The following is a 27,212-nucleotide window of genomic DNA, read 5'->3' as shown; positions in this document are numbered from 1 at the left end:
ATGGTGTTCTTATTCATTTGCTCCCGCTATACAAAAATTTGATTAATAATAAAAAATTTCTATACAAATTTAATAGACTAAGACATTTTCACTTTACATAATTCCATTATATTTGATGTTACTTGTGAAAAAATAAGTGATTTTTAGAATAATTAATATAAATATATGAGTAAATACTAGTGACTTAAGAAAAAAATTTACGAGAATTAAAAAAAAATATTGTATTAATACATAAAATATTGATTGAGAGTAATTTTAGAAAAAAAAATTAATGTTAATATTAATTTTGTAAAATAACTTATATTTTGAAATGGAGCTTGTTAACCCAATAAGCTAAACCCCTTGGCTAATGTTAGGTGGTGTTATGCCAACTTTTATAAACATTAATTGGTTGTAATGTAGAGAGTTTTCTTAATGGTGATAAACAAAAAAGTGACGGTCAACTTTTATTATGACCAATTAAGGTTAGGTTGTGTTATACCACAATTTTGGGGCGTTTTTTTTCTTCAGACTTTAATGTTAGTGTAGCAAAGTTGATTTGGATAATACTATTGTCAATTGGGCCGAATATGGGTCTTTTCTTCGTCCAGAATCATGCCTTTATAAACAAGTTTTTTTCTCGATCTTTAACAAAAAGCATGACTTTTTCTAAACAGACCTCCGGTTACTTGCACACCTCCTATCTCTTATTATTTTTCAATAAGTGGAAGGGGGTGTAAAAGTAGAACAAGGGATTATGACGAAAAGTATTAATTTCTTTAGCTATCTGCCAAGAATAGAATCATAATACTTCATGACATTTCACAAGCTATCTAACAATATTTATATTGCTTTCAACTTGAAGAACATTCATCTGAAAAATTACTCTTCTCCCTTCGTGGAGGAAAAGGAATAGAAAAGTTTTGTAATTTTTCTCTTGCTCCAAGTTGTTGGGAGGATATGAGAGATTTTATCGATTCTAAGTATGGAAAAATATCGTGTACCATCCTTGGTACCGGCTTTCTCTTTTGATTTATGTGTTAAAAAGATGGCCCAAGCCCAAGCCCGGTACGGAGCCCACGGCCGGGCCCAAGTCCAAGCTTGAGCCCATGCCCGCGGAGCTAGTGCCCAAGTCTTTATCCATCTTTTCTTAGAGAAGTCCATGGTGGCTATCGAGCATGGAATAGATTGGAGACAGAAACATACATTGAAGCTCAAGTATATATCCATCAGCACCAGACACCGCACTTGCTCCTTCAAAAAGAACTTGAGAAAGAATTTCCTGATTTAATGATTCTTCAGGTTTAACACATTATTTTTACATGCTTCTTCATGTTCCTGATTTATGGACTAGTTAACAAAGTGGCTTTGCAGGGTATCATTATTTTCTGAAACTCGGTGGAATAAATACTCAATTGCAAATTAACCATAGGATTTATGATTTGTTTGAATTAGGAGTAAAATAGGGAAGAAGAAATAGAAAGGAAACAAATAAACAGGAATGCTGATAAGTAGTAACCTTCTTTATTTAACATTTTTTATGTTACTGACTGAAATTTATTTTCGTAGGTCTTATTTTTAAATTAGACAATAATTATTAAATGAAAAGGAAGATATAACAAGATTATAATTTTCAATAAATTTTAATATAATATATTTTTCTTATATTTGAACTAAGAGCTCTGTTATGATGCATTGAAGCAAGATGTAGAGGATTTGGAAAACAGTGAAAGGGAAGTTGAAGCAGAGAATATACTTAGACAGGCGTTAAAAAAGGCCAGTTATAAACCACATGAAGCCTACGAGATTGAAATGTTATTTGTAGATGTGCTCATCTACAAGGTATCGAATTTCGATTTTTCAATATTGAATGGCAATTAATCTGGCTAGCTATCTACTGAAATATTCATGCTTAATCTCAATTCTCAACCTAATATGTTCATTTGTCGTCGATGTTGAGATTTTACATTAAGGTTGACCAAGAGTTAGTCTAATGATGAGCTAGACTTAAAATATTTTTAAAAAATATATTAGACCTTTTTATTAATATATGTATCATTTTTTCAATATATGAGATATTTTTTATTTTATAAATACTAATAATAAATTTTTTTGATAAATCTTAAATATAAACTTAAATTATTTTATCTTTGAGGCGACCATGAGATCCAGATATACGAACACATGTTCATTTGTCATGAATTCCTTTCAAATGGTGGCAGTGAATTGTTTAAGCTTAAGACCTTAATGAAACTACCAAAACCTTTATTATTAGATAGGTTGACCCTAATGTACTGTTCGCATGAATTCCTTTATTATCCATGAAAAGTGAGATTCCTTACATCTTTTATTGGCATGGAGGAAAAAAAGATTTAGAGACTGCCTTGAAATGTAAATGCTTGAAAGATGCCCGACGCCCACTGTTCGAGGTACATGCTCGCTTCATGCTTGGGCTCCTTTCTTACCTAACATTAACAAACTATAAAATTATAGGTCTTCTTAAGTAAGGCATTCTTGAAAATATGTTCTAGGTAAAACATTTTTTTGTCATTTTCGCCATAGTGACACAAATAGCCTAAATGAATATATGTAAGAGTGGAAATTAACTAGTTAAAGCAAAACTTTGTTTAAATAGATTTGGTTTGTTTTAAAAAATGGAGGTTTAATTTTAACATATATTTTTTTCATAAATAAGTATAAGTTATATGCGGAGGTGGGGAAAATTAGATTTTATATATATAAAATAAATAAAAAATTTGTCCCCGTAATAGGTTTTGTTCCCATAAGATAATTTTGTTTAAATGAAAGTAAAAAAAATATAAGAAATAAAAAAAATAATACTAATTTCACTACTTTATCCTTTTAAATTTTGACAATATTGACATTTTTAAAGTATAAGAATGCTGAAATCACAATAATAATTTGGAGAAACTTCAATTTTAGATTTGTTTTCATGATATTATATATTTTGTAAGAGTTTGTGATATTTATTTTTTTTACAAAAATATTGTAAATAATTGAGTTAATTATGTTTTTGGTCCATGTACTTTTTTTTTAAAATTCACTTGTAGTCCTTAAACAAATTTTTTAACATTTATTTGGTCCTATAGTTTTCTTTTATTAATAGTTTTAGTTCGTGTTGTCAAATAATAATATTAACAATCATGTTAGTGGTTCAATAACTTGTCATGCCTTCAAGGAGTTTGATGCTGAGTAATTACATGCAATTCAACAAATCGTATTTTTAATACCTCATCTATTTAGAATATTTAATTATATCAAACAAGTTTACAAGAGACTAAATGTATAATTTATCAAAAAAATTATACACAATTTGTCCATCAAACTTCTTGATGATGCGATAAGTCATTGGACTATTAATGTAAATATTTATCACTAATTAATGTTATTACTCAATTATAATGACTAAATCAGTTTAAAAAAGTAAGAAAATATATGGACCAAAAATACTAAATTTTTTGTTTAGGAACAAAAATGAAATTTGTAAAAATTTTAAGGGTAAAAAACATAATTAGTCCTATGCTATTTCTTGTTCCCACTAAGAAACTATTTTGATCCGCTACAGCGCATCAACATTCTAGTTAATAAGTTAAAGCAAAACTTTGTTTAAATAGATTTGATTTGTTTTTCAAAAAAATGGAGATTTTTTTATAAAAAAAAAGTTTAACATGTTATTGAATGATATAATGATGTGACATGAGAAAAGGAAAGAAGAAATTATCAAAGTGTTTGTGCTATTAAATTTGTATAATTAAGATAAGAAGTTAACTCTTTTATTTATAAAATAGTTAAATTATTCAACCTTCTAAATATATATTTGAATGTAAATAAGTTCACTCAAATAAGTTCAATTCAATTTTAAAAATTTATTTTTATTAATTTTAATAGCATGAATAATTATTTATATTTTATAAACTATACGTGCACTTGGATAAGAATTCATCCTTTTATAATATTTAATATTTCGAGTGTGGTTTAATTCTTACACTCATAAATTCTTTTAAAGAGTTTAGTTCTAAAAATTTACAATTAATATATATAACTTTTTTTTAAAAAAAAAATCCATACAAATATGGGGCTTTTTTTTTTAAAAAAAAAAGAAAAACAAATATGGGGGCTTGGACATTGGTTTTGATAGCTTATGGTTGAGCCCGTACTGCATCTATTGTATAGAAATGTACTATTTATTAGTGTATAAGAAACAAGTTACATTATATAAGTATATAGGATTAAATATGGCTCATGCTTACCTTGTTTTTGAAACATTTTACAGGCAATTATACACCAAATGCTGGGGATAGATGAAGCTAGAGAACATTGGCAAGAATTCATCGTAGTACGAGACCCAGCTTTCCGTCGTGAAATCGATTTTGAACAGTTTAAACGTCACGTGGAACGACTTCGACAAGCTAATGCTAGGCAAAACGCAGAAATATGAACTTCTTTTTAATTGTTATATATATCTTTATTACATTGTTTTCAAAACTTACAAAAAAAAAAAACAAAAAACTACCGGCATACAATAATTATGTAATTATATAAAGAAATTTACGCGAGATACATAATTTAATAAAATATGATTTTACAGTTTGACCGAGACTTAATTGTGCTGATTTTGAAAATAAAAAGCTTTGTACAGGATCAGATAGCTAGTAAGAATATCAGATATGGTCATTGGTGTTAATTTTCCCTTTATATTCAATGCTTTATTAACCAGAAGTGCCCCATCATCAGATACAATGGGGTGTAGTTGGGGAGGAACATCCTCAAGCCAATACACTTCTTTAACAGTAAAAGCTTAGATGAGCAAGGCTATTGACCAACCTATTAGCACAACACAAGAGTGAAAACTACCAAGCTTAGATAGCTGCACACAATCATGCACTAAGGCCTCTGCCATATGAGAATATTTTTCATCTTATCAAATCGTGTTTGATTTTTTTTATCCTTAAAATCTAAAACCTTGAACAAGGATGAATTAACAAATTGTTATGTATGTCAATTTTTAAAAGATATAAGTTCTAGTGAGTATTATAATATCAAGGATCTTTATTCATTTTTATAAATAATGATAAGAAGTGAAAATAAAAAAGAATTTCATCCTCCAATAAAAGTGTTAACTTATAACAAATTAAAAGATAACATTCTTTTTCAAATACATGGAAGCTTCTAAAATATTATTGACAATATTTATAATTTTTTATTTAAAGTAATTTTTTAAATTAAATTTACTTAAATCTTATTTAATATTAACTATGTTATCCATAGATTGAATGAGTTTATTATTTTATATATTAAGAGTGATATGTTAAAAACATTTTATTATAAATTTTTTTACATGCATCATAATAAGATACTTTCCATTGATATAATGTCATGGATACAAGCAGGAATTACATTTTTATTATAAACTTTGATCAATATGTTGTAGTAGATGAAAAATTAAAATAAAATGAAAATTTATGCATTATAATAAATTAAACTTTAATATGAATTTTTCTTAAGTTTTCAAAATTTCTAAAAACTTGTGTATATATGTTGTATATGATATGAATTTTCAATCTAAGGGTCAATTTTGATTTCAAATTATAAAAAAAATTATTAAATAATATAATAGTTGGTATAGCTATTATATAATTTGAAATCTCTCTAACCTTAATGAATTCAAAAAATTGTTCTAAAAAAATATTTTAAAAAGTTTTATAAAAGACTTACAAAAAAGATAAAAAAAATTTATTTGATTTAATTTTTATTTATAACTTTTTAAGTTAATTTATTTTAAATTTAAAAATACATATAAAAACTTACTATGCTAGATAGTAGATAGAACTGGGTTGATTTTATAAAAAAAATACCTAAAGCAGCAAATTGAGCGAGGTTGCAATTGAATTTCCTCTAATCGTGTCCCTTCAAAAAACGCATCAGCAACAGTAATAATAATTCTTTAATCAAAATATTCTTCAGCTCCACTTCCCCTAATTGTTCCGTAAATTGGGCCAAATCATTATCCTGGGCCGTGTGTTTCGCCAAGCTAACTGGCGTGCCTGTGCATATGCTGTGTTTCGTTATCCGTACAGGCGAAATACAGTGTTTCGTTATTCCTCTCTGCGAAATATAATGTGTTTCGCTGCTCCTTTTTTGCAAAATATGTGTAAAATAGATCTTGAAAATGTTTCAAAATGAATCCTTATTGAGAATTAGTTTCTAAATAAAATCCCTTGAGGTCAATTTACCGCTCTGCGGCATATGCAGGGGAATGCTGATAGTTTTGGGGGGAATCTCAACACCCTTTTGAGGTTTTCCTATTTTGATCATCAAAATGATAGCACGGAAGTTCCATGCGGATTTCTGAATAATTTTCCAATTAGTGAGTCTGGTTAGTTACACGTGAATTCACTAGTCAGATCTCAATTCACCCTAGAAATATCCAACCATCAACTTTTGATTGGTTATAACATGTCACTGATATTCGTCAATATGAAAAAATACAGAGATTATTTACATTAATTAGATCATAGTACCAATGAAATCATCCAATTTGACCCCGCGAAAGAAATAAATTTTAGAGGATAAGATACAATTATGACAATAATAAGAAAATCAACAGTTGACATTATAATTAATTTTAAATTTTGTTACTTATGTATTTGATTTTACGACAATATTTGTTGAGTGCAAATTAAAAGACATAAATCATTCATTTTCATGTCATTTTTTTAGTTTAATATTTCATAGTAATTCACTTATGTTATATGTTTTTTCTCTTGCTGTAGATCGAATTGCGATGGAGAAGTGTGGCAGTGTGGTTGTGGTTTCAGAAGTCTTCAAATGATCATGACAAAATCCGTCAACCGAAGGGCCTTGGGTCCAATACATTGCAAGAAGTGTGTTTTTTTTATGTTTGTAGACGATTGTTACCCTAAAAGGTCTTGAACATCAGGGATTGGGTTCAATAAATTCAAGAGAATACAAGATAGGTGTATGGAGGATTGTAAAGGTTACAAAAGAGAATTTGTATCAGAACCCAGAAATGAATGCGGTTATACCAAAGTATTTATAGTCCATAGGCTATTCCCAAATTCCCAATTCAGCATTTGGATAGATGCAAAGTTGCAACTAAGGGTTGATCCGTTGTTGTTGATTCATTCACTTGTTATATCTGATAATGTAGACATGGGCTATATCAAAACACCCTTATTATGTTCATACCATGGAAGAAGCAATGGCATCTGCAAGGTGGAAGAAATTGTTGGATGTCAACGCCTTGAAGGAGCAAATGGAGACCTACTGTGAGAATGGATTGCAACCATGGAGTCCCAACAAACAGCCCTATGCATCAGGTAACTATACACTTTTTTTAATGTTAATTTCTAGCATGAATTATGGGCCTTCATTTGTTATGCAAAATTGCAAACTTTGTTTACTTACAAATTTCAATTGTTACATCAAGAAATGTCCATCTTTAGGAATATTTGAAACAATGCACCATGAAAGTTGATTGAGATAGCTTAAGCTTGTGACAATTTGTTGTCACGGAAAGTGAACTTAAACTTTAAACCAATACAAATTCATGACTCATATTTAAGGATATTATGGCATCAACCATAGAAAAGGTTATCACGTACTCTTGACTTTAACAAATACTCCCTCTGTTTTAGTTTATATTTTCTTGTTGAAGTACGGAAGATGAAAGGGTGTAACATGAACATTTATTATTTATTATGGGAATCTGTTACACTTAATCAGAGTACTGTAAATTAAAGTAATATGAGTAAATGAGTAGTTATTAGAGAGATAAATGGTATATTAGGAAGTGGTATAATATTTTTTATGAAATTCAAAAAATTAATTACATTTCTTAGTACATGTGTCATAACCTTAAACGTCCTGGAACGGAAAAAATATACACTTAAATTTAAGTTGCAATCTGGGAGAGCGTGACGACATTTATAAGTTTAGGGAACGTGAGAACTTTTGCATCGCCATTGACCATAAATACAATATGGCCCGAAAGCCTTGCAATGTCATTAGTGGTGAAGGCTTGTGACAAAAAGATTTCTTCCATATGGGGTACTTAGTTCATTTCTGTCAGCCTAGTTGTCATTAACCAATTCTTTTTGGTTACATGGAACTATGAAACTTATCCTAGGTCTTAGTTGAGGACGCTGACACCTATTCAAAGTTATGTTGCCACTGGATGATGTTTCCTTTCAATTACAAGGAAGCAATCCTAAGATTTCAGTTTTCTTATGATTACACAAGATTTCAGATTCGAGTAGGAAGATAAGTTGCATTAAATTTCAATAATCAAAGTAGATCACCAAAATCATGGTCCACAAGTTGTAGTTGTTACACCGTCAAATGTGTCCTAAAAGTATTGGATCTTGCCATCTAAGTAGCTCATGTTTTTGTTAGATCGTCAAATATGTCCCAAAAGTATTGGATCTTGCCATCTAAGTAGTTCCTTTTTTTTGTTACATTACATATTTTGCTAACAATAGTAGTTCAGTCTTTAAAACAATAATGGGTGAGACTCACATGCATCTTGTACCTAACTTTTTCCTTTGGCTTAATCATCCATCGTTGTCATTTTGCATATGCTGTTTATCATCCATGTTCCTAACAAGGCCCATACAGAAAATAAAGGAGTGCTCATTGTCATCCAATATTTGCATATGATATGTTTAATTCAATTACATGAAACTTTTTTAAATTACTATTGGTTTGATTAATAAAAAAGAATGACATTTCAGATAAAATTTATTTAAATAAAAATAATAATAAACAATAAGAGGGACAATATTAATAAACACTCCTATATGCCATATCTTTTATACCTACAAAATTGTGGTATCTCTTTTAATTGTTTTTGGCAGATGTACCAGATAGTGCTTTGATATTAAGGAGACATGGACTTGGCAGTAACCTCTTCTCCTGCCTCATATTCAATGAGTTGGAGGCATTTAACCCAAGAGACCAATTGCCTTTTGCATTTGTTAGAGATCACATGGAGCCCAACCTGAAGTTGAACATGTTTGAGGTGGAAGTTTTTGAACAGGTGGCAGTGGAGTACAGACACAATCTCAAGAGCAGTGATGGAACCATTGTGAAGAAATTGTCCAGTTCAGGAAGAACCAAAAGGGCACACCCTGATTTATTGTATGTGAATGGAAGTTGATGTAGCAAGTGCCAGAAGTATCTTTCTATAATGTAGGGGGAATCATCAAATGATTAATGACCCCATAAAAGAGGTTAGAAAACAAAGAAAGATAAGAGTCTAGTAGATGGATTTGTCTTTTAAATAGGTGTGAAGGAGATTAAAATTGATTTATATAGAGAGAGAGAAGAACAATTCTTTATTAATAGAGAAAAGTTGACAACCAATTACAAGATAGCAAGAATATGTCTTCCTTCTTCTCTTTTGGATTTATCTGATTTTGCCAAAAAAAACTATTCATTGAATTGTGCTCTTGCTGTTGTAGATTGTGCAAAGAATTAATGTAATCATTATCATAATATCTCAACTTGACAACTTAAGTTGATTTCAGCAATATCGATTTAGGGTAACTGTTATAGAAAAGATCTCATCTTCACAACTTAAGTCAACATCACTTGTACCTAAGAGGTCAAGAGATACTCACTTAGGGACAATTGACAATTGTTATAAGGAATATTTCAACTTCACCACTAAAGCTAGCATCACTTGTATTCAAGAGATCTTAACTCAGGGACAACTGTTATGATATAGGCTCGGACTATGAGCCGATCCACTGCAAAGAGAAACCCAAAAGCACCCCGCCCCACAAAGCTAACACACATGAATCAAGGCCCAAAAGCTGAATTCAGAACAAAGGAAACTATAAAAGAATCTTTGTGCTAAGAATAAGTTAATTAGCTTTTACTCTCTCACTGACTACGAAATACCTAACTCATTTCAAAGATGATTCTGGTGGAAATTCATTTCATTTCTAATTCTAGCAAACCTTAAATATATTTTCACACGTTGTTGTTCCCTTCCCGCAAAAATAGAGCACCACCGCGAAGAAGCTGAGATCTACGAGGGCGAAGCATTGTGCATGCAAAAGTCACGTCTCCTCCTAGACGAGATTCTTCTCCCGAGAGGCTTGCTCCCGCTGGAAAACATCGTGGAGATGGGTTACAACCGCCCCACGGGGTTCGTGTGGCTCAAGCAGAGGAACAAGAAGGAGCACCGCTTCGCCACCATCGGACGCACCGTCTCGTACGAAACGGAGGTGACGGCGTTCGTGGAGGAGCACCGCATGCGGGTCAAGACCAAAGAGCTCTTCAAATTTGATTTGTATTTAAATCAAATTCTTTAGGGCTTAGGCAAATTTAGTTAGGATCCAGGGTCATGTCTAAAATTCTTTAGGGCTTAGGCAAATTTTAATTTGTATTTAAAAAACTATTAATTAAAATTTAATAATCAAATAATTTAAACATCTCATTTGATATTCATTCATTTAACCAATATCTTTGTAATATAATTTATCTCAAGCTAATTTAAATAAATTAATTTTGATTTTCTTTTAAGAATGAAAACAATTACTAGTATTATTAATAATATTATATTATGTAAACATTGGAGGCATGTAAAAAAATGATTTTTTTTAATATACTTTAATATTGCTAATAAAACATTGATTTTTTTTTGTTAGTATTCTTTAAATAAGTTTGCTTCACAAACAAATTTAAGATAATTAATATTAAATTCATGCTTACTAAAAATTTTAAAATTAATATGATATTTATTTTAATTTATTTTTCAAAAATAAACTATTATGAACTAAGAGCTTGGAGGAGGTCTTAGGCAATGGCTTCGTTGGCCTTCCCATAGCCATGACTCTGCTAGGATCCTTTCACCAAATCCGGAGCATATCCTTATTTTATAATTTTTTTTACAATAATAGGTGATAAAAATTATGTATACTTTAGCTACGTTACAATAACATGTTACATTCAGCTACAATACAAAATTAAAATTATTTCTTCGTATACAAAACAATAAATATAAAATAGGAGAAAATTAGAAAATAAGAATCATAAAATATAAAACATGTATAAATCTAAATTAATGAAGTAGCTACAAATAGTGACTTTCTTTGTAAAAAGATAGCTTGCTCTAAAAATTCAAATGACGACTGAAAAAAAAAACTGTAAATATTAATCATTTTCAATGAAAGAAAGAAAAATAAATATGCAAAAAAAATCATTTTCAATGAAAGAAAGGTAGGAGAAAGACAATGAGTAAATTTGTATTACTATTTTTTTTATAAAAAAGGGGGAAAATGGTGTATAAACAATGTTTATTATCAGGAAAAAGTAATAACTTTGACAACCCGTAGGAGACGAATTCTCAAATCACATGCTCTAAATTTTGATTTTTCATGTTGTTTCTCATTCTTTGGGAAAGAGAACGTAGATGAAGACCTACTGCATTTGGAATGCAACATTTTTCATAATTTATAAAAAAGTAGCAAAAGAGGAAGTCATGCATTGCTTTTGCCACTCAAATTTGTGCAATGTTAAGTATTTTGTTTTATAAAAACTAATTGGTTATCAATGCAATACAGGAGAAATTATTAGATAGTTCAGAATTAAAATGTTTTCTATAATCCCAATCTTTATTAGGATGATGGATGATGCGGTGATTATGACCACCTAATCATTTCTGGCGATTCACTTATCATTTCTTTCAAAATTACTAACCATTTTGATTAAATTTGTGAATCACTCATAACTCTTAAAAAATAATTAATGACAGATTTCAGTGATCAAACTTAACAAAAACACATGAATGAAGAGGTTTCAATTTATAAATAGTTATTTTAACCAATAAAACAAATATATTCATTATATAATAGTAGTTACATATGAAAAAATATACACTTTCTTGAAGATACTTGAATTTTCTACATAGAAGTCAAATTATATTTTGTAACTAAATATCCTTCTCAAAATTCAAATACATAACATTCATCTTCAAAATTCCTTCTACTTTGTAAGACAGAAAAAGTCAAACTCTTTGTTTTAAATTACGATATTCGATGATATTTTTAATTCCACGAACAAATTTAGTAACGTTGAAATCTACAAACTAAAGTCTAAGAATTAAAGTTTATGGATTTGTACATTTTTTATTCTCCAATTATACATGTACATTTCTTTTATCCTCTCGGGATTTACAAACCACAAATATTAAGAATTAAAGATGTAGTATAACTTTAAATAAATATTTGAATGTATAAGTAATTAATGATTACTAATTTTCTATATTAAAATTCTATTAAGAATTATTAACTTCTTAACTTTATACATTTGTTATGTATTTATTGTTGGGATAATTATAAAAAGGTTTAACTTAAAATAAATTATATCATATAAAACAAAGCTTAATTATGACATTAAATCATATTTATATTACATTAAGTTAAAAATTTATTTATACACTTTAATAAATTATTAAATTAATTCATATTAATGTAAAATTATTTTATAAGAACATTTCATCCTAAAAATTATAAAATTTTTAGGCTTAAAAATAGTGGGGTGTTATTAAATGTAAATTTTCTATTTTATTTCTATTTGAATACTTTCTAATTAATGATGAAAATTAAAATGCATTATTAATTATGTAATCAAAGAAAATTTGATTACAGTAATCAATACAAATTATTTTAATAGTAATATCAATATGTTATGTGATTTACGAGAAATTTTAGTGGAATTTGCATGCAAAGAAAAAAAAAAGATAAATTCTCTGTAGAACTTATTCGCTTTAATAATAAGAGAAGATTATTAAATATAATTTTTCTTTAGTTCTATTTGACTACTTTCTAATTAATGATGAAAATTAAAGGAATTAATTAATAATGCAATAAAGGATTGCTTAATTGCAGTAATCAATACAGTTTGTTTTAAAAATAATATCAATATCTCATATGATTTACGTGAATTTTTTTATTGTGATTTGCACATAATAAAAGACAAAATAATTTCTAAGCCGAACTTCTTCGTTTTAATAATAATAAGAGATTAAAAATTCATTTGAAAAGAAATTTCAGATTACTATAATATAATATGTATAAGAAACGTGTAATAGTTACCTTTATTAAAAATTTACTCAATAAATTTTCAAATTCGAAATTCGAATGTATATAATAAAAGATAACTATTTAAAATTCATTAATTACAAAATTTTAATTATAGAATAAAAATTAATTCAAAATTCAAATGTATATAATAAAAGGAAACTATTTAAACTCATTAATTACAAAATTTCAATTATAAAATACAAATTAGGTTAAATTGTAATTTTGGTCTCCTAATTTTTTAAATTCATGATTTTGATCCCTTAATTTTTAATTGTAACATTTTATCTCCTAGTTTTATAAATTGATAATTTTGGTTCTTCTGGTATATTATTAACTAATAATTGTAATTATTAGAGATATAAAATTAATTATAAATTAAAATAAAAATATTAATCATAAAAAAATTTAAGAAAAGACTATTAAAGCTAATGTAGTGTTGTTACGTGGAGTTGCATACGCAAGTGAAGTTGGGAGAGGTGTTTGTAGAGAATTAAGATTATTAATAATTTTTATTATTAATGATTTTAATTAATTTATAATCAACTTAATAATTTAATTAATCAGAATTATTTATTAATATCTTATTAGGAGGACCAAAATCACCAATACAATTAAAATTTAAGGAGACTAAAATTATAAATTTGAGAAAATAAGAAAATCAAAATTATAATTTAATCTAGAAATTATTGTGTATTTAACATGTGTTATCTAAATCATTATATGTGACAAGGATATTTCAAGTCTTAAAAAAATACAATAAATTTGACATGTGTAACTTAAATTTATAGGTGGATTTGTAAGTTGATTTATAATAATTTATTTATTTATAATAGATTCTTCACTATTGATTAAAAAATTATTTAAATGATAATATTTTTAGCTCCTACTTCATATTTAATGAGTTTTGATCTTCATCTATTAATTTTTAATAAATTTTAAATAATAACAATATGTATTAAAGAGTGTTTTGCTTAGCATTATTTTATACTTTCAAGAAATTAAATATATTTAGTTTCTTTATAACACCAATTTGAAGACACCAAAATGACTTAAACAATTATATTTAAGTTTTGCCACAGTGGACCTAACTAATTAAATACTTTCTAAATTAATTAAATCATTTAATAGAAACACTATCTAAAATCGATATGGCACCCCTCGTCATTGAGCAATTATATATGTCGGTCTAAAATAATCATTATTTAATAGTAATTGTAGCTTAAAAAAATTTGCTGCTAATTTGATTAAAGAATCTTATTAAAATCATGCATGTGGGCACAATAAAAGATACAATACATAAAAAGGGTTATCTTTTAAGGAAAATATCAGTTTTAAGTTTCTCTTTAATCATATTAACAGCAAATTTTGTTAAGTTACATTTACTATTGATATCAAATTTAAAACGTTAAAAAATAACAACTACTCGCTGAAGACCAATTTCCATCACCATCAACGAATGCAAAACAATCATGCCTTTTCCTCACTGCTTCTTCACCTTCTTTCTACTCTTCCTCTCATTCCATTTTCTGATCACATCAGCACTTGGTAGGTCACAAAACGTTACAATCGAAATACGAAATGACTTGCCCACGAAAACCCAGGTGCAATTGCAACTTGGTTGCAACAAAAGTTCTTACTTTTTCCTCAAACTAGGCCATCACTACACCATCCACAATCTCAACACAGAGGATCAAGATTTTGAATGTTCTGCTACCTGGTTGCCTTATTTCACCGAATGGGAGGCGTACAAGGCCAAGAGGGACAAAGGCCATCACACCGTTTATTGGTCGATTAGAAATTATGGTTTCTACCAAAGCTTTGACGGATCTAAATGGATGCTTGTAGAACCCTGGTACACTGAATGATAAAAATCATACCTTGAAAAGTTTTATTCTTAAGTTGTACTTGTATCAATCATTATTCAAGGTTTTCTCCATGTAATGAATAAAGCTGATTCATCCGACTGAACAATCCCATTGAAACCAAATCTTTTATATGAATAAAATAATACATTTGACAAAAACATCTGCATAAATGACACAATCTTTAGATTATTTATCCAAATCATATAAAAAACTATTCATAGTTAGAATTTGACCCCCCTTTACCCGATTTCTCACAGGTTTTATGTTTTTTTTCTTTCTTTTCTGTTTTACATTGAGATATCGGGTTCAGGGTTTCTCAATGTGAGTTTTTGTTTTTTCTTCTTCTGGTTTCTAAAATAAAAGGATATAATCTATTTTTTTAAATTATTTGTGTTAATTAGTATTAAGTTGTTGTTTTTTATAGGAAGATAATTACGGTATTTCATTAAAAATAAGAGGGGAAATATAATGAGGAACTTGGTTGAAAACCTCACTGTTAGCATTAGTATGAAGTTTTTAAGAAAAATAATAAGTATGATTTAAAATTATACATTGTAAGTTAGCCCCAAAAATGATAGTCATAGTTATCATTAAAATGATTTAAATTTAAATTGCATAGCATACAACATAAGAAAAAACTTAAACTTTTTTCTCTGACGTTGATCACTAAGAACCATTTTAGTTTGTATACGAGTAGGTCTTGGGTGGTCTTTGAAAATTTTTCGCATGTCTAGATTGTTAGACATTTGCAGTCTATTACATTCTCATCAATATTCTTGGTTGCACAATTTCTCAAGCAATCTCATGTACACCTTCACTATGAAGTCAATTGTGGAAAATTTATTACAATTAATTTCATTGTATAACTTCAATACACATTGTTTTATTTAACAACTAAAATAATCAAAATTTTATTTTTTATATATTTTTGAAAATTAAAAAAAAACATGTTGAAAAAAATCAGGTGTAGGGAAACTGATTTCACAACCTAAAATAGAAAAAAAAGTAAAAATAATACCAATGAAAAATCCGATCTAGGGGAGCCAGGTTTTCACTTCAATAATATTTTGTATCATTTAGATAAATTATTTGAAAATTATATTATTTGAATACATATCTAGGGGGGCAATGAATTTTTTTTCTTCTTCTCTACCTGTTTAATCTTGTCTCTATTTTTTTTCAAACGTATTATTTGTGTAAAAAATTATAATTACTTTTTATTTTTATAGTTACATAAACATTCCATTTTAATCACTATATTTTAAAAATATCTTCTTAATCCTTCCACACATAATTTTTAAGCATTTTTAGTCCGTAAACGTATCATTTAACCTCTAATCATAACTACTAGGAAAGTTTGATATACCGACAAAATTTAGAGCAATAATTCAAGAAACAGTAACCAAATTAAACAGGTAGAGACGAAAAAACCAATTGTCAATATAGAGAGGATATTTACAGATGGAAATATATATCTGTCTCTATGGTGTTCCATCTCGAAGTGCATCTCGGATTGGTCAAACTAAGTTAAGAGACGGATATTTGAGACTACAATCATATAATCATAAAACATTACAAAAATTAAAATCTTATTCAATAAACTTAACTACCTAAGCCTTAGATTAATATAAACTTGTCCTTCCTACTTTAAATATATTGAATTTGATTGATACTCCAGGCTGGTTTCTAATCTTGTCTTGCATATAATAATGCTTTTTCCTCAAAAGTGGAACCATTTTCCTTGATCTTTAGGCAAAGGTACAACCGGGAATTACGTGAAACTGTAGACCCCAACCACATACGTTTCAACTGCTATAACACCCTGCTCCTCTCTCACTCTATTAAAGACAAATTTCCATCCCCATCCACGCAAAACAATGGTTTTTCCTCACCCCTTCTTCACCTTTTTTCTACTCTTCCTCTCATTATATTGTCTGAGCACATCAACACTTAATGCTAGGCCTTACAGTCACAAGCCACACACAGTTGTTGACATACTAAATGACCTGCCCAACAACCCCAAGGTGCAATTGGAACTTCGTTGCGATGAAGGTTCTTCCTTTTATCTCAAGCTAGGCCATCGCCACAACCACACTCTCACAGCAGATCAAGATTCCGAATGCACTGCTATGTGGTTGCCATGGTTTACCACTTGGGACGCGTACCATGCCGTGAGGGACAAAGGCCACCACTCTGTTTATTGGTCTGTGAGAAAGGACGGTTTCTATCACAGTTGGGATGGATCTAATTGGAAACTCCTTGAAGACTGGTACAGTGAATGATAAATCATACCTTGAAATTTTTTCTTCTCTTTAAGTTGTACATCAATCATCTGGTTTCCTCCAGGTCATGAATTAAAGCAGTTTCTGTCCAACTAAAAAATACCTCCCTGGAAACCAAATTTCTGAAATAGCATTAATGTTATTAATTCAATAATGCATAGCACATTAAAACTTAGAATCAAATTAATGTGCTAGGAATAACGGTCAGACAAGTTGATCTGTTTTTAAACATAGGCACTTAAAGGACACACCGTTGAAGAAATAGTCTCCAGCAGGTATATTGTTTTCAATCTTGAAAAAAGGTTTAACTAAAGTAATTTAAAAGGTTTTTTTATTCCCCTAATTGAAACAAAGAACAACTCTTCAAACAAAAAAAATTGAAACAAAGAACAATAGAGACAACCCAGCAATTACAGTCCCAGCTAATATGGCCTTAAAACATTTGTATGCAATCTCCAAGTCAATTCCATAGACGAATGGAGTTACCACTATTCATTTGCATAAAATACAAATCAAGGTAAACTTCAAAGCATCTTTTTGGCAGAAAATATTGATATTTACACAACTAATGCCTAGCATGTATTAAGTATTTATATTGCATTTTAACTTGAATGAATTTTGAATAAATTCATTGAATTAATCTAATTTGGGAAACAGTTTAAGCAGTCGCAAGAAAATCAGCATATGTTTAAGCACAAAATCACCTTATATACAAAATGATTGATTAATATAAATAATTGATATTACATAAAAATTTCAAACATTGAAAGCTAAACTTAAGCACCAAATATGTTGGATCCATCTTTACTCAGTGATAAGTAAGGGAATAATTAAGTTTTATTAAATCCTAATTAACATTTGTATCTGAGAGTCAAGTTATTTTTGTAGGTAAGCTAAACTGTGCTAAAAATTTCAATGCTAGACAGGCATAATGAGATACTTTCAGTCTACAACTGTTATACGAAACCCAATTTAAAGAAAAACAGCAAAAACAATATAAACAAAAAGCAGAGATTTGTTATTAAGTTATAGAAAATATATAACCAGTAACATATTTTGGTTCCGGGAGGAGAATCCTAATATATATGACTTTCAGCTATTACAAATACTAAAGATTATCAACTACAAATGTCCAATAAAATTTAGCCTGCAACCATTAAAATTTACTAGTAGACCGAATTGCCTCTTTTAATTTCTATTCCAAAAGATACCTTCCATATCCTAGTATCCCATGCAAAAAGTTATTCTTAAATATTTCATTAATATTACTTGAAATCTGTTGGCAAACATTCAGCAGAGATTCAGATACAAGTTTGTAAGCAGTGCTTCCCTGGTGACATAACCAGCAAACAAATCTTTATTAATATATTGTAATTGTAAAACATCCTCTTCAATTAACAATTTCAACCATGGCCTCAAGGAATCTCAACTTCAGTTCTTATAAAACTCTTACGAAAAAAATTCACCAATTACTAGCAATTCAACAATGTTAAAAAATTCGTCTGTACCTGTTGCCATGTTCCAAATTGTCAGTACTCGGTAGTTAATTGCAATGCTGCCATCTGAGCCGTGCACCCATCAAATGGACGTATTCTGACTTTTATGTAGATAATGTTAACATGGAGTCATGGACTAATGTTTCTCGTGAAACTAGTATTTGAAGGTCTTTCACCCTTAAGTGTTCAACATAAAAAATGGCTCAACAATGCACAAAACCATATTTCTACCATACCAGATCACACCAATTTGGAAGCAGAACCTTGATATTGAAGATACCACTAATTTTAGATCATTGCCAGGTTTACTCAGTTATCTCCTCCAATTCAGATTTTATTTCTTTATCCTTGTTAGATTGAAAATAACGAACCCCAAGAGTTTTGTAGTCGCATACCATTTGAGATATTTCATCTTGAGGCAGACTTAAACCTTTTTGCTCAACAGATCTAAGCAACTCACAGAAAAACTTGGGATTTTCAAGTTTTATATATTCATGCAACACCCTCTCATCCGGGATCCAGTTTCTTGGGAATGGAGTATAATCACAAGATGGAATTAAAGACATGTGCGAAAACTGAACACCTTCAATTGCATCAACCAGCCCCATCCTCAAAAGATCTGAATATTCAGGTGCAGAATTGTTACTGCTCTCCCTCAGAGGACGGCTGAGATTTCTTGAAGCTATTCCATACACCTTGGCACGGGACTTCAGCCTATACCTAGCAGCATACAATTTGGCCAAAGTGCTCCGAACAACATATGCACAAAAGCCAACAACCTTTTTGCGATTATCAGCATACCCATACCAATCAGCCATGGTCTCAAGGAACTTATTCATCTGAAAATTCGTATGAGCTTGACCCGAATACAACATAGGATTACACGGAAGTGGCTCGGGGTCCTTATCACCTTTCACAAGCTGAAGCCGCCTAAACTCGCGAATGCATTGCTGCAAGCTAGCAGTAACAGAAAGCAAAGTCCCCACACCCTTTTCACTCACTATGTTCGCTCCAGAACCAGTGTAACGCAAGGTAGGTAGGGTGTATCACCCTCCGGCATATTATATGATCCAAGAACTGTATCCCCCTGGTAACATGCTCAATCTCCAGCTTCGAATTATCCAACCTCACCCCAAACACACTCTCACAAAATGCAACAATCTTCTTCCTCAATTCCGCAGCATCCTCCCTAGGCCCTCGGATCCCAATCAAAAAATGCCCTCCAAACCTAACATAATCCATCTTCCTAGTCTTTTCTCTCCCACTGGATGGAACAAACTCTGGTCATGCAGGGTTATGAATCGAATGCTTCCATATGGAATCAAACGCACACGGCCTGAAAAACTCAACAATCTTTTCCTCCATCCAATGATCCAACTCATTAAGACAAACATTAGCAAGCAAAGGACTTAAAATCCCACAATGGCCATAATCAGGCACCTTAGCAGCTTCCTCAGGAGAAAAACTGAAAAACGTTCTCAACCAATAAGGATCGGGTTTCGGTTCATTATCTTTCAAAATCCTCTTCTTAGTAGCCCTCCTCTTCTTTAACCTCCTCAACTCATCAACATTCTCTTCCTTGAGCGACACATCACGCAATTTCTCATTCTCCCCGTCAAGCGCAGATTTTATCAACCCTAAAATCTTCTTATCCCTGGTACCCTTTTCGAGGTAACGCATTACAACATTCGGATCCACACGGTCCAAAAACTCGGTCAAGTCCCCTTTGAGGAACCAAAGGTACCCTGCGAAGTTACTCCGAATTGTTCGAATAACAGTGTGGGCGTTTGGACCGGGTCGAAACGCGTGCGATTAGGGGGGAGAAGCGGGGTTCAAAAACCGGTTCGAGGATCATCAACAGAATCTCCTGAACGACGCGGTCCTGGAAGCAGGGCTTGTCGGATTGGATAGCGGCGCGGAGCTTGCGTTTGGAGAGGGGCTTCGAAAAGGCGGCGTCGTTGGGGGCGCGGAAGAGAGGGTTGGTTTTGTCGTTCCATTCGAAACGGATCCGGATGACGGCGTTACGGAGGGAGTGGAGAACGGGGGTGTGGACGGCGTTACGGGGAGGGAAGGTTCCCGTTGCGTGGGCGCAGGAGCGTTGGTAAGCGAGGAGCCAGAGGTCGAAGTTGGAGAGGAAGCCAGTGAGGTTGGAGGAGGAGAAGGTTTTGACCCATAGGGAAGTGCAGATTTCGATTGGGTCTTGTTTCATTAGGGAGTGAGGGTCATGGTTTTGTTCCGCTGGTTGCGGGGAATGGGTGGCAAGTGGACGCGAGAAGGAAGAGAGTGTGCCGCGACGGTACTGAAAGTGTTCGACGATTTTCCTGAATGACATTTTTGAATTTTCTCATACTCGCACTCTGGAGCAAGATGGCTGGCATTCCCTCACTGGGAACCGAACTAAACTAACTACAGTCAATTTAATTCTTTATTTTTATAAATCTTCTTCCAATCTATAGTTTTAATTTTGTAAAAAATAAATATTTATTTAAAGAATTTAATTTAATTCAAAATAAAAAAAATTAACAAATAAATTCTATAATTTATTATTTAATATTTTTTTTCTTCATTAAATCACTTTAATTTGTCTTACACATATTATTTTGTCCTATTTTCTTCTCATTTTCTTTTATCATACCTTTATTTTTATAAATTTTAGTTATATAGGCTAAATTGCAGGTGACTTATTTTTAGTAGCTAACATTAGTTATTCACAATATTAGATTTAGGAAAATCCGCGGAGAACCCACCTCAGACTTAAAAAACTTTAGCTTTTTATATAAAAACAGTAAAAATATTGTATAAATGTATAATGATAAACTTACCAGTCAAATTATGAAAGTTATGAGAAAAAAGTCACTTAACATAGATTAAGAGAGCATTTAGGATTTTTAATAATAAAATTGAATTTATGAAAGGAAGGTGAAGCTCTACAACACATAAGTTATTTATTCCGTTGCTCATGTGTCTGATATCTAGGTTATACAAGACATATATGATGAGATATCTATTAATGCAAAAACTCCTACAAACGAGGAAATAAACTTTTCTACCAAGATAAATTTATATTAAAGTTTCTTCTCACGTCTTTCCTTGCTAAATTTAGTCTTATATATACGTGTTTATTAGAGATGTACAAAAGATTGTCCAATTCAAAACATTATCTTTATAAATATTTTCTTTTAATATTATGAAGTTTTGATTAAGGAATTAAGAGAAAATGTTAACTCTAAAATTCAGCTTTGGAGACACCCTAATTAAAGGGTTTTTGCTCGAGTATGATTAGGAGAACGTATATACATTGCAATTATAGCAAGAAATAAAAAGAAAAATGATTTGAAAGTAAAAATTAGGAATGTCTTACCACATGCATGTTGTTCCTTACTTATATATATATTAATTTAATTATATCACTTATTGACATGAGGTATTTAATACACACATCTCTTATATAAAAAATCAGACATTTCAAGTATGAAAATTTAAGATTCAATATGTTCAGATGATTTAATGACAACATCCAGTAAGGAACTGTCCAATAAGTTTAACAATTATTAAACTAACTTTAACCTTTTAAAATTAACTTGTTGTAATTTTGTCATATATCACTAACCTATATATCCAACATATTTGTTATACAAACGATTTATATTTTACGGGCGTGAACAATGAATTTAAAAACATCTGTAAATTATTGTTAAAATAATTTTCTAGTGTTTTGATCAAATCTTAATATTTTCAAAATTTTAAATATCAGCACTTAAATTATTTTGATAAATTAAAATAATATTTTTTAATTTAATTTATTTCAATTTATAAAAATAAGTATATGATTTATTGTCTTTTCTCATCTAAAGCAAATTTGAAGCATAAAGTCTGATACTATTCGGGAAGCAGCTTTAAACCATATATAAAGGTAATTGTTTAATCAAAGGCTTGGTTTCCTCACATCAATCACTAATCAACTTAACTTTTATTTATGCTGTCTCTAACTTTATGTAAATGATAATAAGTGGAATTAACAGTCGCGTCCTTCAACACACAAAAAAGTGGCGTCCAATTCTTTGGAAAACATAATTAATCCTTCGCGTTAAGTTAGCGTGCCAAATAGTAAAAACTAAAAACTTGTATTTTAGAATGTTGAGTAAATAAAAAATATTATAATTAAAATTTTAATAAATATTTTGAATATATAAGTTTATTTTTTTACAACAAATAATTTAAATTATAATAAAAAATTATTATTTTTAATTATTTATATTTTAAAAATGTTTAAATTTAACATAGAAATAGAGATAAAAGAAATGAATATATATAAAAAAGAAAGTAGTAAGACGAAGTTGTGGGAGAAATGTGTGAAATGTATCTCAAAATAAGAGAAGAAAGATAATATTCAGAATATAAAATTAAAAGAGTCAGGTCATATTCTCCAAGTTTAAATTCTAATATAGTATAGGAATAAATTTATGACATGCTGGGTCAACAAATAAGGTTATGTTTGAGTTCTTGTTTACGTTGTAAAAAAAAGTCTTGTTAATTTATGGTGCTCCAAATTTGATTTGGAGAGTAAACTCAATTTTATGACATGTTTGTTTAGCCTCAAAATATATGATGACACACTTATAGTTTGTTTGAAACCAAATATTTATAATAGTAAGACCAATGTTTTGCAAACTCAGTTTATAAAATAAAAACTACTCAAAATTAAGTTTGCCAATTTTAACTTAAACTTAACGTTAACACTTTTGTCAAAAAGAAAATGTTAACACTTAAACATGCATGTACGTTTAGTTTTCATATTTTTTGGTAAAAAATCACAAAGTATTTTTTTTATGGAAGACAATTATACAAAAAGTTAAACATAAATGTTATGAGATACAATTTTTTTTCTTCAAATATTTAATTCAACTACGTAAGATCATTGATTAAGTTGAAACAATTACGTATTTATTGATTCACACATTTATTGATCTTTAATTTTTGTATTTAAAAGTTAAAACACTATTAGAAGCCATTTTTTGAATATCTTGATTGTAAATTTTTAGAATAAGACGAATTAACATGCAAACGACGATAATTCGAATCATATCAAACAAGAATACATTCGGTGGCTACAACAATAAGATTAGGACCCACTCAATATTGACTATGGTTACCGTTCAATAAAAGAAAAAGTAAATACAATACAATACTAGTTCTAGTAATTAAAGAAAGATTAGCATTAATTTATATATCATTCTTTTAAATTCCCATCTAGGGTCTTAGCTACGGCCGCAATATATCAATTTTTGTTGTGACTGTAATTACAGTCGCATAAGCGATAATTTCTTGTAGTACTAAAGATTTTACCAGTTAATTATTATAGCCGTAATTGTTATTACAATTTAAAACATTATTATTTCGAGAAAATCATTCTCTCTCTTTATATTATTTTTACACGCTTCATTTGATACTATTGGAGGCATTAGATCTTTGATGTGCTACCCTCTTTTGATGTTGTTCCATTGCTAATTTGTTTTTGGGATGCAAGTCCCTTTAGAAAATAATTAATCCGACTTTAGTTTAGTAGTCACAATTGAAAGGAAACAGCTTTTTATCTTGACTCTTTGATGTTGCCGAAATGTTTTGTTACTTGAAAAGATAAATTTTTTCATATATTTATTGTGACATGGATCCGACTTGTGTGGCACATCGTCTAGAGAGCCGTCCCTACATTGCATGCAAGAACAAAGTAAACGCCACGAAACTTGAAGGAAGGGGATTCAAATATAGGACTTTTGCTTTCCCCAACGATGCAAATTCACATGCCTTTCTCTCATTCCCTGTCTCTCCCCAAAATTCATTTATTGGAAGAAAGCAACATATATACTTCAATAATCACAGACATCTCTGTCTATAACTCTGATTGATGAGCCCGCACGGCTTAGAGGTTATTTCAATTGCACAAATCTAAGGAAAAAGAGAGAAGAGAAAAAATAGTCTCTATTCATTATTCATATACTAAAGTGAGAAGAGACTATATAAAGAGGTTTAATCACAATTTGTTGAACTTATCATAAGTGATAAGTTATTCACTTTTATGATAATTTCTTATTGATTGAACTTTTGCACTATACAAAAATTAAGCTCAAAATAAGAAAACTAACTGAAACGAAGAAAGGAAAAATATTATGTAACGATGAAATTACTGTTAAAAGTAACTATGCTTAATTGATTTTTATAATTTTATTTTTTCAAATTATAATAGTTATCTTAAAAATTATACTTATCATAATTTTTTATTGATTACTTAAAGGTTTACACCGTAGAAATTAAACTAAAAAAAACTAATCAACATAAACGGAAAATATATTGTAACGATCAGACTACTATCACAATAATCATATGAATAATAATAATTTCACTTTTACAGTAATTATATTTAAAGTAATACCTACTTTATATATGAATCTTTGCTGGTTCAATTTTTACAGTACTCTATAGAAATTAAACTAGAAAAACAAGCCAAAACCAAGAAAGGGAAAATATACTGTAAAACAATCGCTATTACATACTGTAGCAATGAAAAAGATGGTCACCAGAAAATTAAGAGAACTAAAAGCTAAGCTTCACTGATTTATTATACTATACATTTTGTGAATGTTTATTGTCTTTTATATATGACAACATCAACATAAGGCAAGAAAAAACGAAAACAGTGAGTAATTATAGTCTTGGAGAAAGTTATACAATGCAAGAAATAAGGATCAAAAGCAATGATCAATATATTGTAGCTAGCCCTTTCCCCTTTCCTCACCTTAATTTCTAATCTCAATGCCCCACGTGTATGATGATGATATAATATTATATATATATATATATATATATATATATATATATATATATCTATATATAAATAGTGATCAAGAAGTGACGGTTATAATAATGTGTGGGAAATTATGAACCTTTAAATGTAGCAAAGTCATCAAGGTTGTTGTGCCGTGGTGGTACTGAGATGGCAGTGGAAAGATGAAACCGAATTGGGTTGATCATTGTGGCAAGGTGAGGAACCAGAAGGAGGGACAAAACCCTTTGGCAGCATAACGGAGAAAGCTCGTGATGAGTCTCGTGTCTGTTGTAGGTTCTTGACCATCTTCTTTCTATGCTTCATCATCATCATGTTCTTGCTAGTGTTTCTCTTTATTCTTCTCTTCTTGAAGCGTTGTTCTTGTTTGCTCAAAGTTGTGGAGTCTTTGTTCTTGAGGTAGAAGACTTGGTGTTGGTGGTAATGGGTAGGGTTGGTGGTTGAAGAAGAAGAAGGATTTTGGATCTCTTGAGTGGAGGAGTGTGAAGAAGAAGAAGAAGAAGCGGTGTAAGAGAGAAGGAAGAGAATGAACAGTGTTATTGTGCACATGCACTTGAAGCTTTGACTGAGATTTCCCATTAGAAAAAGAAGTGTTGAGAAAGAAGAGGCTAGTGAGTTTTGTAGTGCATATTAGGTAAAGGAGAATTATGGATGTGAGAGCGCCGAGATTGAAGATGAACGGGAATTCCAATGGGTGGTTGAGGCTTTTGAGACCATAAAGGGAGAAAAAAGGAGAGTGGTGATCGATCGAGTCTTCACTCCCTATGTCAAAGTTTAAAACTGTTGAAAATGGTATCAATTTGTGGGTTATATATAACATTATTTTTCATAACATGTATAGGATTCTTCATTATTAAATTAATACAAGTTATTGAAAGTTTTAAAGTTATAATTGATCTTTCTAAACTCTTGATCCGGTTTATTTTGCAATTTTGTTAATTAATTACCATGCAGATGATCAATTAATTAATATTATATTGTCAATGAGCAGTTTCTATTACTGCATCGATCATTCAAAGTAACAGAGCAAATTTAAATAGGAAAATAAATCACAAATATATGGGAGGAAAAGAGTAATTAATTAGCCTAAATGAAATAGTTTGTCAACATAGATTTAGCTTAAATGTAAGTTTGCAGTTAGCAACACAAGTCTAGTTTGCTTCTTCAAAATTAAGTTTTCAAATAAAATTTTAGTATGCAAATGTACTTTATAGGGCAATCAAATATCATGAAAAACTGAATTTATTTTCAAAAAATATATATGTTCAACATCCAAAATTACCCTTATTTTGTCACACATCTCCTTCTTTCTAGAACCCTCATGTTGTTGTTCCTCCGACAAATCGAGTTGTTGCTCCTACAATCAATATGCATTGAATTCAAATCTCTTCAACTTCACGTGACAGATCAACATTGAATTCAAATATCTTCAAATTCAACTTAAGAGGATCATTAGTGTCATTCGAAGATTTTCAAACTGTGTAAACAATTAAAAGACTACTGCAATACTAGAATAATAACAAAACGACTATAAATTTCTCTTATCCTCAAGTGAGCTAATGCTACGATAGATTATATATCTATTATAATCATTTAATTGTATCCAAACTTATGTT

General features: G+C 29.9%; 2 protein-coding genes and 2 pseudogenes across 2 annotated transcripts; 2 read left to right on the top strand and 2 right to left on the bottom strand.

Annotated features, from left to right (window-relative positions):
• Positions 1–866: 866 nt before the first annotated feature.
• Positions 867–4,812, top strand: LOC121173322 (uncharacterized). The gene is made up of 3 exons (XM_041008292.1): positions 867–1,281; positions 1,681–1,821; positions 4,274–4,812. The coding sequence occupies exons 1-3, from the start codon at positions 1,270–1,272 to the stop codon at positions 4,436–4,438; spliced, it is 318 nt and encodes a 105-aa protein (XP_040864226.1). The 5' UTR covers positions 867–1,269; the 3' UTR covers positions 4,439–4,812.
• Positions 4,813–6,147: 1,335 nt separating this feature from the next.
• On the top strand, positions 6,148–9,178 carry LOC100785119 (probable hexosyltransferase MUCI70; annotated as a pseudogene).
• A 7,219-nt stretch (positions 9,179–16,397) lies between these two features.
• Positions 16,398–21,164, bottom strand: LOC100784060 (nuclear intron maturase 1, mitochondrial-like; annotated as a pseudogene).
• A 4,552-nt stretch (positions 21,165–25,716) lies between these two features.
• Positions 25,717–26,175, bottom strand: LOC102664871 (uncharacterized). Its single transcript, XM_006595336.1, has one exon. The coding sequence runs from the start codon at positions 26,173–26,175 to the stop codon at positions 25,717–25,719; it is 459 nt and encodes a 152-aa protein (XP_006595399.1).
• Positions 26,176–27,212: the final 1,037 nt, after the last annotated feature.

Source organism: Glycine max, chromosome 13, assembly GCF_000004515.6.
Source record: "Glycine max cultivar Williams 82 chromosome 13, Glycine_max_v4.0, whole genome shotgun sequence".
Taxonomy (NCBI): Eukaryota; Viridiplantae; Streptophyta; class Magnoliopsida; order Fabales; family Fabaceae; genus Glycine; species Glycine max.
The sequence above is the reverse complement of the archived record's forward strand: the minus strand, read 5'-3'. Positions and strand labels throughout refer to the sequence as shown.

What these genes read in the sequence shown, in the direction of transcription:
- LOC102664871 (XM_006595336.1), bottom strand. Translation starts at nt 26,175, where the DNA reads ATGGGAAATCTCAGTCAAAGCTTCAAGTGCATGTGCACAATAACACTG.
- LOC121173322 (XM_041008292.1), top strand. An exon ending in TAGATGTGCTCATCTACAAG is followed by an intron (nt 1,822 to 4,273) that starts GTATCGAATTTC and finishes AACATTTTACAG; the next exon opens with GCAATTATACACCAAATGCT.